The sequence below is a fragment of the Alligator mississippiensis genome, chromosome 2, assembly GCF_030867095.1.
Source record: "Alligator mississippiensis isolate rAllMis1 chromosome 2, rAllMis1, whole genome shotgun sequence".
Taxonomy (NCBI): domain Eukaryota; kingdom Metazoa; phylum Chordata; order Crocodylia; family Alligatoridae; genus Alligator; species Alligator mississippiensis.
The window spans coordinates 171,310,865-171,328,866 of NC_081825.1; the positions used below are offsets into that span (position 1 = coordinate 171,310,865).

At 54.4% G+C, this 18,002-nt stretch overlaps 1 protein-coding gene across 1 annotated transcript in view; it reads left to right on the forward strand.

The window, feature by feature from the left end:
* The first annotated feature begins 2,177 nt into the window (after positions 1-2,177).
* The window catches only part of PLEKHG3 (pleckstrin homology and RhoGEF domain containing G3), a 33,428-nt gene continuing 17,603 nt past the window's right edge, over positions 2,178-18,002 (forward strand). Inside the window, 7 exon segments of the mRNA XM_059722420.1 lie at positions 2,178-2,334; positions 14,352-14,407; positions 14,851-15,224; positions 15,931-16,031; positions 16,759-16,828; positions 17,227-17,273; positions 17,731-17,881. Of these exon segments, the coding sequence (XP_059578403.1) occupies positions 14,895-15,224; positions 15,931-16,031; positions 16,759-16,828; positions 17,227-17,273; positions 17,731-17,881 (699 nt within the window). The 5' untranslated portion in view covers positions 2,178-2,334; positions 14,352-14,407; positions 14,851-14,894.

Sequence of the window (18,002 nt, forward strand, 5' to 3'; positions counted from 1 at the left end):
CAGCTGCTGCCCAACACATGGTGCAGAATGGACCACGCCACTGCCACAGCTCCCTCAGATGTCCACAAGTGCACTGTGCTTCAGGATGCTTCTTGCAGTCTGCTGTGTCCCACAGCTCAGCAGGCTGGCTAAAAAAGCTTGGCAGGCTGGATCTGGCCTGTGGGCTGTATGTTATCAACCTCTGCCCTAGCGTAGTGCCATCTCACCTCCTCACTTTATAGGCTCTGGGGGAAACAGATGGCAGATAATGCAGTGCCACATGGCCATGCCTTCTCCAGGTCACTGGGGTTGCAGTGCACTCTGACCATAATTCTGGCCTGGGCCCTACAGACTCTGAGAATCAGAAATTCCCTGTCTTGCTTTTCTGTTCCCCCTGCTTAGAGAGTAGGGTGCAGTCAGCACTCCTTGGGTCAGATTTTCAAAAGCATTGAACAGTCAGCAGGTCCCGTTGTGCTTGAGGACTGGGGGAAATTTTCCATTGAGCTCAGGGACACCTAGGGATACTGAAGTCTTCTGCCAATCTAACCCTGGTCCTTCTTTCAGCCAGAGGCACTTACCCACTGCCTGATCTTGGACAAAACACTTGAAGGGGACCTGCAGGGAACAAATTGTCTGCCAGTTTATCTTTGGGGAACCATGAAGACAGCCTGCACATTGGTTTGTTTGCTAAACATAAAAGTGTGTAGCTGATTTATGTTAACACTAGAAATGCGGGGCCTGTTTGTAACAGGAGACCTCCAGCACATGGGAAGCCAATTAACTGAAGACAGGAGAGTGATTTTGCATGCAGTTTCAAACTCTGGAGCTTCTTTGGTAACATGTAGCTAACTGAAAGGCCCCAGGCACACTTGGGAGAAAGAAAAATCTTGTTAAAGTTTCAGCGCCCTTCTTTGAATGAAGGAAGGCTCAGACAGAGTCTATCTTGCCAAGTCCTCAGGGAAGATCAGACATGACATACTCAGTATATCTGAGATTTTTTTTTTAAATAAAAAAAACAAACACATTTAAAAGCCAAGCACAGAGCACCTTCCTTTGTAGATACTTAGGTTTGCTGATCAAAAGGCTCATTCTGTGCTGTGCAGGGGTCAGACTGGCCTTTCTCCCTAAAGTGCTGCGCCTAGCCCTCTCTTCTGGTGCAGGCACTGGGAGGGAGGGAGGTAGGGGGGGTGTCTCTGGAGTACAGACAGCGGCTTCCCAGCCACAGATTTGCATTTACTATGACCCCATCCCAGATATTAAGACCTTTTCTGAGCCTCTTCCTTCGCCATTGAAATGTTTGCCTTCACCCAGCAGGACAGCCTTCCTCGATAAGCTACGTATAGCTGAGCCCCGAGTAGGGTGGCCATCATAGAGGGCATTTCGGCTTTTTGCTACTCTGTCCTCTGTTGATATGAAACCTGACGTGATGCCTTGATGTCCTCTATTTTTATCTTCAAGAGATGTCCCCTCCCTGATCAGAGCTGTGCACAGTCTGAGCGTATGGAGACCCCTTGCAGTGCTTCCACCACTGGCACTGGGCACCATGGAGCCAGAGACTGGATAAGACGTCTCGCCCCAGCCCCTTGGTTGAGAGAGGGCTCCAACCCTCATGTAGCTACACTGTGCCCCTGTTCTCTGTGGGCAAACCCAATAAACACAGCCACTGCAAGCGAGGTCCCACTAAGGCCTCAAACGTACCTTGCGGGAAACCGCACCTGTCTCCAGACAGGGCCAGAGTGCCTGGCAAACAGATGAGGTCTGCGTTTGCTCCCAAGAGACAGGCTGACATGGGAGGAAGAAATGGGGATGCAGTGGCCTAGGCACTGCACTGTGGGTGTACTTTTCTTGAGAGGGCAGATGCCCAGCACTGCTTGTAAATCAGGCCCCTGCCCTCCTCTATTTTCTCCACGAGAAAAACAGAGGACGTAAAGGCGTTGGGTTTCGTGTCAGTAGAGGACAACCGGCCTGTCCTCTGCGATGGCCCCCGGGTGGGGAGGGGCTGCAGGGCAGGCACGGGGAGTCTGTCCCGTGCCAGAGGCACTTCGGGCTGCCCACTGCAGGCCCCGGCTGGCGGGCACCACAAGGCAGGGCGAGGGGGCAGCGCCATCCGCCTCCGCCCCTCGCGTCCCGCGGGGCCGCGTGTGGGAAGGGCCCGCCCCGCCGCTGCGGGGGAAGGGACTGAGCAGACTGGGTTGCGGCCGGCTCACGTTAATCATTAGCCTCCAGCGAGCCGGCCCTCAGCCCCGAGTCTCCACCTCCCCCGGGCCCGCCCAGCCCGGCCCAGCGCCCCACGCCCCACTTCCTGCCGGCGCTGATCTGCGCGTCGGGGCTGCTGGCATCGCCGCTCCCGGCTCGGTGAGTCCGCGCGTGGGGAGCTGCGGGGCCGGGGCCGGCTGTGCTTTCTTCCCGGCGGCAGCCAAGGACGCGGCGCCCCTGCCCGCCGGCAATAACTTCCTGCCCGCGCCGGGCGGGGACGCGGCCGCCTCGTTGCGGGTGCGGAGGCTGTGGCGGCCCGCGCGGGATGGGTCCGGGCGCAGCCCCTCTGCCTCGCCCGGCTGGACTCGCTCCCGCCGCGGCGCCAGGTCCTGCAGAGATTGCCCCTGCCCGGCCGCGCTCGGGGGAGGCGGGGCGGGGCGGGGCGGGGCGGGGCCGGGCTGGCCCTCAGGCCTCCTGCCGTGTGGAAGCCGCGGGCCTGGGGCGCTGGGAGGAGGGTGGAGAGTGGGCGGCTGGTGGCCAGGACGGGGCTGTTGGGGCGCTTGCATCACCTGCTGCTGAGGAATGCTGATGTGCCAGGGCAGCGCTCGGCTCCTTGCTGACGTCCTGGGAAGCCCTACCGTGGCAACAGAGCTGGCTGCCACAACCCTGGGTGCCCCCATGCTGCATGGCATCCGCACGCTGAGCTCTGTTTCTGTGCGTGTCTCCTGCCAGGAGCTGTCTTGCCCCCCTTGTGCCACGGTAGTGTTGAAGGGGGCAGCTGCGTTCTTGGGGACAATGCCCTTGGGGGGTGGGGAGTGGACTTTTACCTCTGCTCCCAGTAGTTTTGGAGGGAGCCTGAGATGCAGACTGCCTGGTGGCAAAACTCATCCTGGGCCTAGAGCTTGTAGATTAGGTCAGCTACAGTATCAGCTAGATGTGGCTTTAGAGTTATCAGTGTTTTTTTGGGCAGTGAGGGGCATGGGGAGAGATTTAGTTGCTTCAGGCCCCAGCTTAGAGAGGCTAACTGCTTGGAGTATATTGGGGCCTTGGAAAAGGGCAGCTCATTTCTCCCCAGCATGAGTTCCATGGAGATGCACATTGGACACTCCCCAGATTCCCTGCTGGGATCTGAGCATTGTGAATCAAATGGGAAGAGGCTGCTGTCCCCTGCTGTCCCCCATCCAGGAGCACTGCTTCCCTGGCGTCTTCTGCACGGTCACTGGTAGACTCCTTGTACAACTGAGTTCTAGCTTTACTGACATCAGATCCTGGGCAACGTGGACATGCCACAGTCTGGCCAAGGCCTGTGGTTCCTGCACACTGTCTTGCTCAGGGTGGGTTTTTGACTTGGTGGTTTCTGGTGCCTGGGCCTGTTGGGCTGTAGCATTGTACAAATAGGCAGTGCCCCACATGATGGAGCTGAGCCTGCCGGTGTGCTGGCCAGGACTGAGGCATTGCTGGTGCACTGTAGCCTAATGCAGGTTAGCTTTGTGGCAGCTGGAATCTTGCAGCCAGCTGCTGGCTGTGCCCCATGTGATGGAGCTGAAGTCATGGTGGCAGCCTCCATGTTTCAGCCATCCTCTGTTTCCCCAGGACCTGGAGTGGGCACCTGTCTTCTACCAGTTAGCTCCTGCAGCACATTTCAGTCTCCTCTGAGCTCCAAGGGCTGAGCTAAGGGTTTCCTGATTTTTTTCCCCATTACACTACAGAGCAGATGGGGCTGTGGGAGAGTCAGCTGACTGGGGTGCCATCAGTCAGATGGGCCAGTCTACCCCACAGGCACAGTTGGATCCTGCCCATACTGGAGACTGTCACTGGCCCAAGAAAATCATATGGTGATAGAGTTGTCATTGAGGCTGGAGTTTCCAGCAGGACTTAGCATGTGCAACTGGCACCTCTCCCACTGAGCCTCCCTGGTGTTTTAGGGGGGCTGATCTTGGCAAGAAATCTGGGCCAGGCTTGGCCCTGTGTGCCACATGCAGCCTCTATCTTGGAAGGAGAAGGAGGCAAGAGGGAGAGGGATTTGTGTGATTTTTTTTTTTTTTTTTTTCTCGGCCTCCACTGCTGTAGGGCTGGGTGCTACTAGAGGTTTTGTTTATAGTCAGATCCCAATCAATCTGCCTGGGTACTGAGTCGCCTTCCCTCCCAGCCTAGCTGTGCCTCTTGGCTAGGGGTTCCTCCAGCAAGCCTTCCCACAGATGGCTCCAAGCTAGTTTTTTCCCTGCAAGTGTTTGATGCGTGTCTGCATCCACAGCATGAGCTAAGTCCCCGGGTTACCTGGCACTTGCCAAGCAGGAGGGCGGGCCACAGAGCTGGCAGCTTCCAGCTCCTGCTCCCCCTCTCATTCCAGACCCCCTGCTCCCTGCCTGGGCTGCAGCCAGCTGCTTTCCCACATGCTTGCTACCTCTCCCCTCCCCTTCCTCCCAGCCCGTGGAGAGCCATGGGAAAGTACCTTCAACACTGCCTTGCTCAGAGTTTCCTGTACAGGAATGTGAGGGGGCTGACTGGATAGGACACTCTCCTGTTCCTTCCTGTGGGCGTGGGAGCTCAGGGCTGGGCCTGCTCCTGCTCTCCTCCGCTATGCTGGGCCCATTTTCCCTCTCTGCCTATATACCCCATGGGTCCCTACCCAGCTCCCTTTACCCCCATGGGACTGTACATACATTCTCATGATCTTGGGTGATCTGTCGAGACAGAAGTGGCTAACAAGGAGCTGGCACCTTCCCCTGGTTCTGGGGCACTTGGTATGAGTCCCTAAGGAGGCTGGATTGGGTACCAGGCCCTTGAACTGCTGAGCCTAACAGCAGCACTGTAGTTTTGCACTGTTCTACACAGGTGTGGGCTGGGGCTTGGGCTTGGGCTCTTTAGTGCCCTGGGACGTGGTGCCTGGGCACATATTTTTCTAGCCCAGCTGTAGCAATGAATTAGCTTCCACAGCTGGGAGAGACAGATGCAAGATCCCCAGCTGTTCACACCAGTCCCCCCCTGAGGCTTCAGGCTTCTTGTGTTGGATGAATCCCTTGAGCTCACCCTGTCAACAACCATCTCACAAAAATACCAGCCATGCCTAAAGGCCAGCCTCTCTATGGGAAACTCCTTTACTGCTCCTGGGACCTGTGGATTAGTCCACTGCTGGCACAACTCTGCACCATCTCCACACACAATTGCCACGTAGAGCGTACAAGTTTTGGGATCCCCTGCCACTCTGTGTGGCTTTGGTCCCTACCAGTTATCTTAGGTTGCTCTGTGGCATGCAACAAGTAATGCATGGGAGCCTTGGAGGTAGCTGGATCTAGTGAGCAGGACGCTTGATTAGAGCCAGGAGACCTGGGCAAATTTCCAGCTTTCTCACTGCCCTGCTGAGTGACTTTATGCATGTTGTTTCCCCTCTTGCACTTTGTTTATGTGGTTGGTTATGGCAGGGACTGTGTCATATCCTATGTGCAATCAGACACTGGTCTCAGATAATGTTAGGGCACTTCTGTAATTCAGGTGGTTGTGATGCCTATTTATAATGAAAATATTGTGGCCTGGAGGCTACCATAGGTGCCTAAGAGAACCTGGTGCCCTCTTCCAGTGACATTGAAGAAGGGCTGGGTAACAGGACCAGTCCCAAGCATTGTATTACATTAGCCCTGCTCAGTGGCTCTGGTGAGAGTGCTAGTGGTGGAGATGGGGGTACTGTCCAGCTTGGGTGCAGTCAGCTCTGCTTTTTAAAGGGCTTCAGCCTCCTTTAACAGGGTACCTCTTTCTCTCCTCTGGGAGACAGTTGGTTGCATCCGCCCCAGCTGCAAGGGCAGACAGCTCTTGGACATGTCTGGTAATGTCTCATCCTGTTGCCTAAAGTCCTGCAGCAAGTGCCAGTGTTGGCTTCTCTCAGTCTTTATTCTCTTCCCATCCTTCCAGGTGAACATAGGGAACAGGAGTGCCTGGGCCTATGCCACTGACTGGAAGATGGCTCCAGAGCTGGGGTTGCCTTCCCTCTCCATCTGCCTGGTGCTAGGCACTGCCATGGCCCCCTCCCTCACTGTTGAGGGTGTCCCACTCTGTTAAGTACTAGGCTTTGATGCTTGCAGATGCTGGCATGAAAGTGCTTCCCTGGCTGAAGGTGAGCCTGTGTCATCCACCAAAGCTGCAGACTCCAGGCTCCACAGTGCTTAGGACTGGCAGCTATAACCATAGCATGGGCTGTGAATATCAAAGGAGAGTTGGGCACCTGCCTCCCATGGGTGTTTTGGGATCTCGGAACATATTTGGGTGGGTTTGTGCTGGGCAGTTCCAAAAGTATTCCACCTTTAATCATGGGCCCAGTGATAATGAGCTGGCTCAGTGCCACTCAACTTGATTCCTAGGTGGTTTTGGACTGGGCTATTACAGGTCTTACCTGAGAGATTGGGAGAAATCCCTTGCCAGAGAAGATCCCTTGGGAGAAATCTTAATGTGTGGGACTGTTTTCAGGTGCTGGGGCCCATTGAGGCCCCACTGAGGCATAAATACAGTCCCTCAGGCTCTCTTGTTGTGTATAGGGATTTATGTGTCAATACTGTTAGCTCCTTGCCATCATCAGCAGGCCAAGGAACCAGGCAAATTAAAGTGATAGAGTGATAGAGAGGAACCAGGCAAATGAAAGTCAGCGACAGAGCAGTAAATACAACTTAAGTGGTCCTGAGAGCCAACTTTCGCTTTTAATAGATTCCTGGGAAGCTGTTGTACATGACAACAACACAGCAAACCAGCAGGCATAGTGCAAACTGAAGAACTGTATTAGCTGCACAGGCATGATGGCCAGGTTAGGCCTGGCTGTTTCAATGCACCCCGCTTTAACCAGAATATGATGATCCCTATTAGAGAGCTCCCAAAGTATTCAAAAGAACAGTGATCAATTCCACTACATGCCTGGAGCCATCCCTGACAGTTTTCAGATGGACTAGGAAGAAGCAGAGATCTCCTTGGCTGTATCTTGAAAGAGCTGTCCTTTGATTACATGGTGGGAAGGCTGCCAGACCCAGGCAGGAGTTCCTGTGGTTCTTCCTAGGCCCAGCTGCATTTCTCAGCTTCAGGTCCTTTTGAGGCTGCAGCCTGGTGTTAGTGTTTATCTAATCTGATTATTGAGGAAATAGCAGAGAGAGGTCTGCAGGCTTTTACCTGCCACGTGCCTGCTGTGGGAGTGGGGAGGGGACCAAGGCAGGGTGGAATAAAAGGATAAAGGTACTTGCTGGGTGCTTGATTGCTCCATGTTCAGGGGTTGGGGCTGGAGCTGGGAGCAGATAGCTCTATTGCTGGAATCTCACAGCTTCTCTGTCCAGCCTCCAGGAGCTGTGGTATTGAGATCCCTAATCCACTCATGCTTAGTGGGATTAGAACATCCCAGTGAGACAGCAGGCTCTTACCAGGGGTGGGCGTCATAGGTGGCATTTGCAGGTGAGCTACAAAGGCTGCTAGGCCACAAATCCCCTCACATCTATGAGGAGAAATCCATATCTCAGCCTAGCCTGGGGGAGGTGGGGGCCCCAAAGTTAGCTTCCCCCTTCAAGCCAACTTGTTCTGCTCTCAAGTTTTGTTTGGCCTGTACCCACTCTCTGGCAGCATATGACTGTCATAATTTAGCACTGGGTGTGAAATCTGGTAGGCCCCTGCACCTGCAGGCAGCACAAAATGCTGGGGACTCATTCAACCATGGAGAGGTGCATTGCAAGGCCAGCCTCTGAACTAGCTTTGGTTTGAATGCTCTCTGGTTTCTGTTAATCTCCAGCCCTGCTTGATTTACTGCGGGCCTGGCTGGAATCCCAGGCTGAGGGTTTGTGACTTCCTTGCTTTCCAAGAAGCCAGTCCGGGTGCTCAAAGCTCTGCTTCCTTGTTCAGGGTTTTGCACTGCACCTGTGTGAGTGACAAGTCCAGACTGCACTCTGGGTTGATGGTCTTGTGCTCTGGCTGGGTTTTTCCAGCTGAGCTCTTTTCTGCAAGGAAAGTTTGTGTTGTTGACAGGTGCCCAGTTGGCATCTGGGAGTCCTGCCCTGCCATGCACTGCCTGCCCGCTGTGCCCTGGAATAGCCTTTCCAGACACAGGGGAACACAACCTTCTAGCCCATTTAGGTATCTGGCCTCCCAGTAGCAACGGGGAATGGTGGGAGAGCAAGCATCCTGATTTTGTGCTACTGACAGAGGTAGGCTGAGGAACCCGTCTTGCTCCCCAGGAGCTCTTAAGTGCCGGGCTACCTGTGGCTAGCCTGGGCTTGGTAGTGGGCACTGTGTTCTTTCCCTCAGTGAGGCTAGTCCAGCTGCAGAGGATAATGTTGAAAAATCTAGGTTAGTTATGGCACTGCCTAATGTCCCCTCCCTGATCAGAGCAGTGCAAAGTCTGAGTGTATGGAGACCCCCTGCAGTGCTTCCACCACTGGCACCTGGGCACCATAGAGCCAGAGACTGGATAAGACGTCTCACCCCAGCCCCTTGGTTGAGAGAGGGCTCCAACCCTCATGTAGCTACACTGTGCCCCATTCTCTGTGGGCAAACCCAATAAACACAGCCACTGCAAGTAAGGTCTCACTAACGCCTCAAACGTACTTTGCGGGCAACCACACCTGTCTCCAGACAGGGCCAGAGTGCCTGGCAAACAGATGCAGTCTATTTGTTTCCTGTGTTCTCCACAGCAAGATAGGCTGACATGGGAGGAAGAAATGGGGATGCTCTTGGCCTGGGCCAGATGTGGATTGCACTGCATTGTGGAGGTATTTTTCTTGAGAGGGCAGATGCCCAGCACTGCTTGTAAATCAGGCCCCTGCCCTCCTCCTTTATTAAGGGGTTTTGAGCCAGACCCTGCAGGGCAGTGGCCTGAGCGGCGGGTGCTGATTGCAAAGCTGAGGCACGCAGACAATCTGACAGGCCAGCAGAACTCCCTTCTGAATAACACTTTTATCAAACTTGTTTTCAGAAGGCGGCTGCTGCTCTTTGACTTCAAAGCCGCCTCCTGACCCACTGTATGCTAACTACGTTAACTGCTTCCCTGCCAAACAGCTTCCCCCAGAGGGCTCCCAAGGACTGAGATGCTGCCATGCTGTGCATCCTAAGGAGGTTGGCACTTAAATGGGACATGTCTCAGGATATGGTAATCTGTACCAGTGAATGCTTTTCTGGACCTGTGTTGCAGGTGGCAGTCTAGATGAGAGGATGGGGCACTAGACTCCAAAGGCTGCAGATCCAGGCTTTCCTTCAACTCTGCCCTAGTCAGTGGCCTGGGGTGAATCCCTTTCCATTCTGTGCCTCAGTTTCCCCTTCTCCCACTGTGTCTGTTCAGCAGCCGAAGGCAAGTGTAATCTCTTAATGTGTGGCACTGTTTGCAGGTGCTGGGACCCTGAAGCCCCGCTGAGGTGTGAATACAGTCCCTCAGGCTCTCTTGCTGCTTCTCATACACAATGGGCATAATCCCAGATAATGCCATTCTCCATCCTCAAGTCCTAGTACCCCTTGGCTTGCTAATGCAGTAGATCTTAACGTTGACAGACAGCATTTTGTTACTATGGCAGGCGGCTCTCAGTCAGTTGCTAAATAACCTTCCCTGCTATTCTAAATGGAGCATCCTTTTCAATTTCTTGCCTCTGTTCCTTCTTTTTTTCCTTCTGTGGTGTTGCTCTGTGCTTAAACAGCTGTTGTACTCCACCCCAGAGGTGATCGCATCTCACTGATAACAACTTGACAGCAAAGCTGCAGCCATGTTTGCAAAGCATTTGGGGATGACAGAGCCACATCTCTGGGACATACTTGCATTTTAAACTGCATCTGGAGGTGGCAGAATTAACTTGAATCAGCCTCACTCAAAAGAGAACAACTGCACTGTGAAGTAACCCTTGAGCTGCTGGTCTGCCATGACTACACATGCTCGGGTGTAATTCCCAGAATGCCTGGTTGCGCATCCCTTGCTACCTGTCACTGTACTAGTCTGAGCTGTGCTAGGCATTCCTCCCCAGCAGCTTAGGGGAGAGCTCCCCTGTCCTTCGTGGGCAAGTTGAGCAATTGTGGAAAGGTGCCTCCACTGTACCAAGCAGCTGATGAGTTGTGTTGGTGTTAGCTGTGCCCTGCAAGGCCCTGTAGAACAACTAGTTTGTGTTAAAAACACCACCAGGTCTGAGTGAGAAGGTTTAGTGTGTGGACTGGACTTGGGTCAAGGGCTGGTCTTTGGGATGCAACCCAAGTGCATTTGTCAGGGAGCACAGATCTCCATGGCCAGTTTCTTCCCTGTGGCAGCTATTTTTTTTTCCTATAGCTACATGAATAAGAAACACTGGGATAGTGTCAGTGCTTGCAAGTAGACCTGGGGTTCCTGGACATGCTACAATGGCTCTTGGAGCTGCTGCTTCAGCTTCATTGCTCAGAGACAGGAATATACAGTGCTAATCCCCTGCCCTCCCCTGCCCCTTGCACCCACTGGCTGCTCTGCCCTGGGCTTCAGGAGACCCTTTCCCTTCCTTCCCATGCCCCCTGTAATACTGCTATGTGGTTCCTCTTGGAAATCCATGTGGTAAAGCACTGGGTGACTTTGCTAACCCTGTCAAAGAACTGTTTGCTATGTCACTTCATGGAGGGGGCTGTATTTCAGTACATGGAGGTGTGATTGCTGGGTGGCTAGGGGACAGCACATTATCCTTTCCCCAAGCACAGAGGGTGCTAACAGAAGTAGAGATTGGCTGAATACCTGTTCTGGATTAGACCGTCTCTGCTCCCACCTCAGCTGAAGAAGGTGCATGACTGAGCACCATGGACTCTGGAAGTCCTGGCTGGACTCATCCTGTGCTGTGCCTGGAACTAGCTGGGAATTATGGGGGCCATAGCCATCCAGGACAGTCCAAATTTGGATCAACCTTCAGCCCACTTGCTGCCTTAGCTGTCTGTGGACCCCAGTAGGGCTGTCATGTGGCTCATAGCCCTGGTAGTTCTGTTCTTCAGCCACCCAAACCAATCCATGGAGCTCTGGTGGAGGCAGCAGCCCCCTTAGTTTCAAACTTTCTTGAAAGGGCTTTTATGGGATGGCAGACCAGGTGAGCATAGCCATGGGCTGGCTTCAGGGAACTGAAGGGTTTCTCTAGCACCCATCGCCATGGTAGCTGAAAGGTCTCTGGATGAAAACAAGGTAAAAATGGGAACTTTGGACCCTGGGACACTTCTGGCTCTTGGCCCACTTAAAAGGATGGTGGATGGGTAAGGGGGCTGCTGACAGAGAGCAGAGAGGTAATTGCACTGGGGACTTACCCCAGGTCACTGTCCAAGGCAGTGGCAGAACTGACAATGCACCCCGTGTCTCCAGGCTCCAAGCCCAGGGTTCTGCCCTCCAGGGTGTGCTGCCTCCGTTGGTGCACAAGAATGCTAGGGAGAAGGCTTTCCAGGAGAAGCCTTTCCTGAGAGCCAGTATGACCAGTCCCTTGGCCCCAGGTACCTGCCTGAGTCCATTTCTGGTAGGCAGGGTAAAACCTGGAGGCTGGGAGGTAGCAGGAGGCAAAATGGGGGGGGGAGGGGGGGGGGGGAGGTGTCATCCTGCTGGCAGGGTGAACTTCCTATTAGCTGGAATCTTTCCAGATCAAGGCCATAATCCCTTTCTAAAAGATATGCTCTATCTCAGAGCTTGGGGGGAAGAGAGAGGGCAGGCCCTGATTGAGGCTTGCTGCTCCAGCCTCTACAGGATGTCAGACTGGGTGAAGTAATGGCCCCTCCAGCTTTGAAATGCAGGAATGTCCTGACTCTTCCCTCTGCCTATTAGAGCAGCGTGAAATTGGTTCAGAAGGAAGAATTACTATGTTTGGAATGGCTGGTCCACCTCCCCAGCACTGTCTGCTACAGCTGCCAGGATCTGTTTTGTTTTTTTGTTCTCACACCACTTTGGGTCTCGTTTTGGCTGTGACAGAAGTGCTGAGCCCTCAGCCATAATTGCGAGCTGAGATTCTCACATGAATGCCAGAAGGTGCCTGGGACTCAAAGGAGTGTGCTAAATATTCTTCACCTGTCCTTTCTGGAGTGGAGCCCTTTTCCAGCAAAAATGTGCCCAGTGGGAGCATGTGATGCCCCTGCCCATTCAAGGATAGGTTCATAGGGTCTGGAAAGGGACTGGTTTGCCAGGGCTTGCTTGCTATCTATCATCTTTTTCAGTGAAGCCCAGAAATTTTGAAGTTTGCAGCAAAATGCAGTCCTAGGCTGTTGAGTGGGAAGCACCTGTCCATCCCTATGAAAGGGACCATATATGTGAAGCTCTGCATGAGCCCTGTACATCTTTTCTATTTGTGGTAGTCCTGTAAGGCACACTCATTCCAGCTCTGCTGGAGCCGTAAGTGTAGGGCAGCAAAGGCCCACAGGGTCAATTCTGGGCCTTATGGAGGGTTATGTCCAGTTTCCACAGGGGGGCTCTAGGGCTCTCTTCATGCGTGGCAGTGCAGCTCTGTGTGGTATCACATTGATGTACGGAGCAGTGAGCTGCAACCTGTGCGAGCTCAGGTGTGTGTGGTGCTCCTGAGTGTTGAGGCCCTGGCTGCCTTTGTGGCTCGGTAGCGTCTGACAAAATGGGTGGGGAGAGAGATGATCTCTGTTGAAGCTTTGTGGCAGCTAGCGTGATGGGGAGGCCCTGATTTCTGGCTGGTGTCTACAGGGGCCCATAATGTTCAGCATGATGTAGGTGCTGATCTAAAAACCCAGGCACCAAGCTGGAGGTTTCCACTGCTGAAAATCATTTGCCAGATATTACAGCTGTAGGTGTGTGCAACCTGCCCAGAAAAGTCCAGGGTCTTCTTAGAAAGTTGCTAGGACCCAAGGTGGATTAAAAAAGCACTCTCAGCCTGTCTTGCTCTGCTGTTTCCCATCCTGCCCTTGCTGCTTGGGCTCTTGTGTCTCTGAGGGGATACCTGAGCCCAGTGAGAGCACGGGGTAGCTTGCAAACCAAGGCCCCCTTAATTTGGAGCAGCTCATGTTCTCCATGACACACCTCTGCAGCCAGGGCTGGAAGATCCCTCTCCCTCTGCTGTGCTACCTGGCCCTCACAGAGCTGGCTGCATTTGAGGACTGTTGTGCACATGTCTGTAGCACACAAAAGTGGGGATGGCTCTTTTGTGGACTTAAGTAAAGGCAGGAAAGGCTGAGGGTGCCTAGAGGAAGCCCAGCATCCAGGGCTGAGCTTATCAAGAGAATTCCCCCTGGGTGTGGCACAGCTCTTTTGTGTGGGTGCATGGGAGGGTGACAGAGCAGATCCAGGTACAGGGATGACGCAGCAGCGCTAAGCCTCTCCCTGCTGCCTGCAGGCTGCTCCTTCCCAGGCCGGTGGTGCCAGCTCACACTGCCTGGGCTGGAACAAACTGAGCTGCCTTGGCCTGCAACCAGCATGTTTATCTGGGAGAAAAAGGGCAGCAAGGATTGGCTTTCAGCATGTATCTCCAAGCTCTGGGGTGAAAGGGAGTCTGCCTGGCTGGAAGCCCTGGAGGCAGGTTGCAGGAATGGTTCTGGGGAGCGGTAACTGGGGCAGGGATAAGGATCAGTGAGGCCATGCCCATGAGCTGGAGCAGCACAGACCTGCAGCCACATGCCCACCTGCTCTATTCTGGAGGGTGTGTTCCTGGTTGTGTATGCTGCAAAAAATGTGGAACTCTGCTGGGGGGTGGCAACACTGCGAGGAAGCAAATTACCTGAGATCTGAAAACAGAGCATCCCCTTCTGGGGAGATTGGGGTGGGGGAATCCTGTTCTGTAGTAGCATTGTAGGCCTGATGCTCTGGTGATGGGTATAGGACATGGATGCTTAACTCTGGGTCTGTGAGCCAAATCCAGACCCCAGAGCCATGTCATCCAGCTTCCAGGGCTCTCCACAAATCCTATGGGGCTGGCATTTCTTAGCTCTCAAGTGGTAGCTCCTTCTGGGGGAAAGTGGGCTGGTTCCCATCTCTCTGACTTGGGGTGGGAGGTGGTGAAAGTGTGTGTATGAGTTGGGGGGGGGGGAGGGGGAGGGGGAGGGGAAAGGTGCATATGTGTCAGGACCCCTGTATCCTCAGCCATTGCTGGCTTTCCCTTGAGTGAAGGCTTTTCAGTGCCATACACCTCCCTGAGCTTAAGCCCCCACTGGCTCTGTAGCACAGGCCTCATGCTCAGCCCCCTGAAGCAGCTCTGCTCTGCTAAGGGACTGAGCAAAGGCTCCTCTTTGTTGCCCATCAGTGCTGCTGAGGTGAAAGAGGTGCACTTGCTGCTGAAGAGACAACAGCTTTTTGAATGTAAGTATGTATTTGTGTTCCCAGGGGGATGACTTTGTGGTTAAGACCTATCTCTGCCACTTCCTGCCAAGTGGCCCTGGGTATGCCACCTATGCCAGAGTGTTCATGAGGGGTCACTGATTTGTGTGCCCAGCAGGAGACTAAGAGTGTCTCTCTTTTCCCAACATACATGCCAGCTGCTACCCCAGGGAGCCATGAGGTCTCTGCATTACTGACAGCCCAGCCACAGCAAGTGAACTAGGGATGCCAGGGCAAGGCCCTGCTATTTTGCTTCTACTTGCACCTCATGGGATCATCCCTCTCAATTGCAGCTCCCACTTTGCTCACCCTGTTCTGAGCTGGGAGAGCATATGGTGTCCTATGAGCCTGAACTCTGATGCTGGCAGTGGGGAGTCTTTGGGACTGTGTGCTTCCTAATCACAGTGCCTCTGTCTCTTCCTCAGTCGTCCAGTGCCCCTTCTGTGACAACATTGGCAGATATGACAGGATGCCTGTCCCTGCTTCTGCAGGGTTGCATGCCTTGGAGTACCTGGTGAACCTGATATCTCATGCCAGCCACGCCATGGAGGGAAAGGAAGAGAGGCGCCGGGGACCAACTTGGGATAGGTGTGCTCTGCGGGTCAGCCATCTGCACAACAGTAACAATAATGCATCTCCAAGGGGCTGGCTGGGCCAGAAAGGCTCCCACTCCCTCTCACCCTATGGCTCCAAGGCCTCCACTGCTGGCCGCCGTGAGCTGAGCTACGTGGAGCGTGTGGTGCTGGAGATTGTGGAGTCAGAGCGCATGTATGTGCAGGACCTGCGCAGCATTGTGGAGGTGAGCACTCCCCAGTGCTAGGCAGGGCAGTGCCTTCCCCAGGTTGGGACTCTGGGCTTTTCAATACCTCTGTACATCATATACTTTGGCCCAGCATGGCTTTGGGGGCGCCCCATTGTTCCTGACATCCACAGGGGCTGGTAATGGGAGTGGAGTATCTAGCTTGACACAGATTACTACTATTCTGGGCTCCATTCTCCCATGCAGGGGATGCCCAGGGTCTCTGGTCTCCCAGCAGCTAATCAATAAGAAGAGTTAAGGAGGGAGAAAACTGCACTATGGCTGTTTGAGACTGTCCCCCATACTGCCTCAGGGGCTGGGATTTGGTTTAGTGCTGGGTGGTGTTTCTCACCCGGGCTTCTCTAGGGCAAGGGGAGTTCCCAGCATGTTATGTGAATCTGGGCTGATGTTGATTAGGATTAGGAGCTCTGCCTGAGTCCAGATGCCTAATACCTGCCCAGGGGTAGGAATGGTGCAGAACACAGCTTTGCCTGTGGGCAGTGGTGGGGACAGGAAGGCTTTGGCCTGGATGGGGGATGGTTCTGCTGCCAGTTGACTAGCCCGGCCCTGAGGGTGGAGCTCCCTGCTAGTCAGAAGCAGCTGTAATCCAGGAGGACAAGGAGTCCCCTGGCACTGCCTGCAATATGCCCTGAGTTCCTTTGGGAGGTGCTGGCCTATGCTACCTCTGGTCATGGTCATCCTACAGGGCTACCTGGGCAAGATCATTGATGTGCGGGAGGAGCTGCTACAGCCAGACCAGGTCAGCGCACTCTTTGGGAACATCGAGGACATCTATGAGCTGAGCAGGTGAGCCAAGGCCCCTCCTCTTCCCCCTCTTCTAGAGAGAGAAATGCTGCTGCATTCCTGTGGTGCAGGAGAGCCAGCACTAAGCCAATTTCCTCCTTTTACTGCCATGGTGATTTGTCTGTGCCCGTGACTCCTGCCCTGTAGCCCTAAATATCTCAGCCCTGGCCTCTCCCCCCCCCAGCCCTGCTAGGGCCCCCAGTCCTGATGCACAGCCCCCTAGAAACCCAACCCTGGGCTCTCCCCACAGTTCTGTGGGTGCTCATCAGTCCTGTTCTTGACACTGAAGCTGTCTCCGCTAAGAGCCTTTTGGCAGGAAGCCCTGAGGGCAAGGTGAAGGCCACTCTGTCTATAGAGACTGTGTGTTGCTTGGGACAGGAACATGGCACAATGAAGGGCTGCTGAGGCTGGCACAGTGAGAGCCAGCTGCTGGGGTCTGGGGCAGGGGGCATCTGGCCACTGCATCTCTTATGTCTCATAACCCTGGCTCTATTTTGATTCTCTGCTGGCTCTGAAAGGCCCTGCCCAGGTGGGTACCATGTCTGGATCCTGCATGCTCCACTGGCCAGTTGGTTCGTGTGTTTGGGGGTTTTCTTGCATGCCTGCAGCATGTGCCCAGCCCATGTACCTACCTGTCCTGAGCATGTATGTTCTTAGCGGGTTTTGTTCACTTTGTGGGGGCAGCACAGCCCAGCTACTGCCCCAGACAACCAATGCACTCTCCACTCAGTGAGCTGCTGCACGACTTAGAGAGCTGTGACAACAACCCTGTAGCTGTGGCCAGGTGCTTCGTAGACAGGGTAAGCGGGACATGGATGACTTCCCTGGGGGATGTCTTGGTAGCACATTGCACCATGGTGCTGCATGGGGGAGCTGAGAAGCTAAGGGTTGACACGGAAGCCAGTTGTCATGATGGGAGAGGGCCTCCCACCTCACATGGCTGAGGCAGTGAAGCCTTGACAGATGGCAAGGACTCCAGCTAGCAGTGGGGGTCATAGCACCAGGATGGGGTTGGCTGTAGAAATGCCAGGGGTAGGGGGGAAAGGGAGGAGAGGAGGGTGGATGGGGTGCCTCATGGTGCCAGGGTGGATGGGCTGGGGCACTGTGAATGGGTTGTAGGTGAGGGGGCTGAACCTCAGGAGGCAGTGCGGTGGGGAGCTCCCTTCCTTGGCTATACTCCCTCTCATTCTCCTTGCAGAGCCAGGATTTTGACATCTACACGCAGTACTGCAACAACTACCCTAAGTAAGTGTGGGCATGGAGTGGGTACTCTCTACTGCCACAGGGTTGGACACTGGCTGGCAGTAGAGAGTACTGCCTTATGGGGAAAACCTTGTCCCCTCCCTGGCCTGTAGCAGGTGCTTCCTGAGGGCTGGGGGTCTGGCAGCAAGAGCTTGAGTTGAGTTGGAGGTCATAGGTAACGTTGCCCTGCTGCCCATGCAGTCATGGATAGATTTGGGGCCCGCTGCCCCCAGGGTCTAATCTGAGATGGGAGGTCCTGTGTCATGGCTGTGGGAGAACCTGGGGGCACATCTGCGCTCCAGGATGGTGGAGGAAAGTACTTGTTCCCTGGCAGCCTAGGATGTCATATGTACCCGTCATCACTGGATGCCACTTGGCTTCTGCTGAGCCTTGCTTGTGCCCTGTGTTCCTCACCATGGCACCTAGGCATCCCCCCTCATCCCAGTAACAATCCTTGCAGCTCAGTGGCGGCACTGACTGAATGCATGCAGAACAAGCAACAGGTCAGGTTCTTCCGTGAGTGCCAGGAGCAGATGCAGCATGCCTTGCCCTTGGGAGCCTACCTGCTCAAGCCTGTCCAGAGGATTCTCAAGTACCACCTGCTGCTCCAGGTAAGCCAGGCAGCAGTGCCCCCCCCCCCCCCAGGCCCTGCAAAGCCTCTGCCTACCCCCACCTCATTGCCTTCTGTCAACAGTTTCTTGGTATTGGTGCCCCATCCACCACCACCACCCT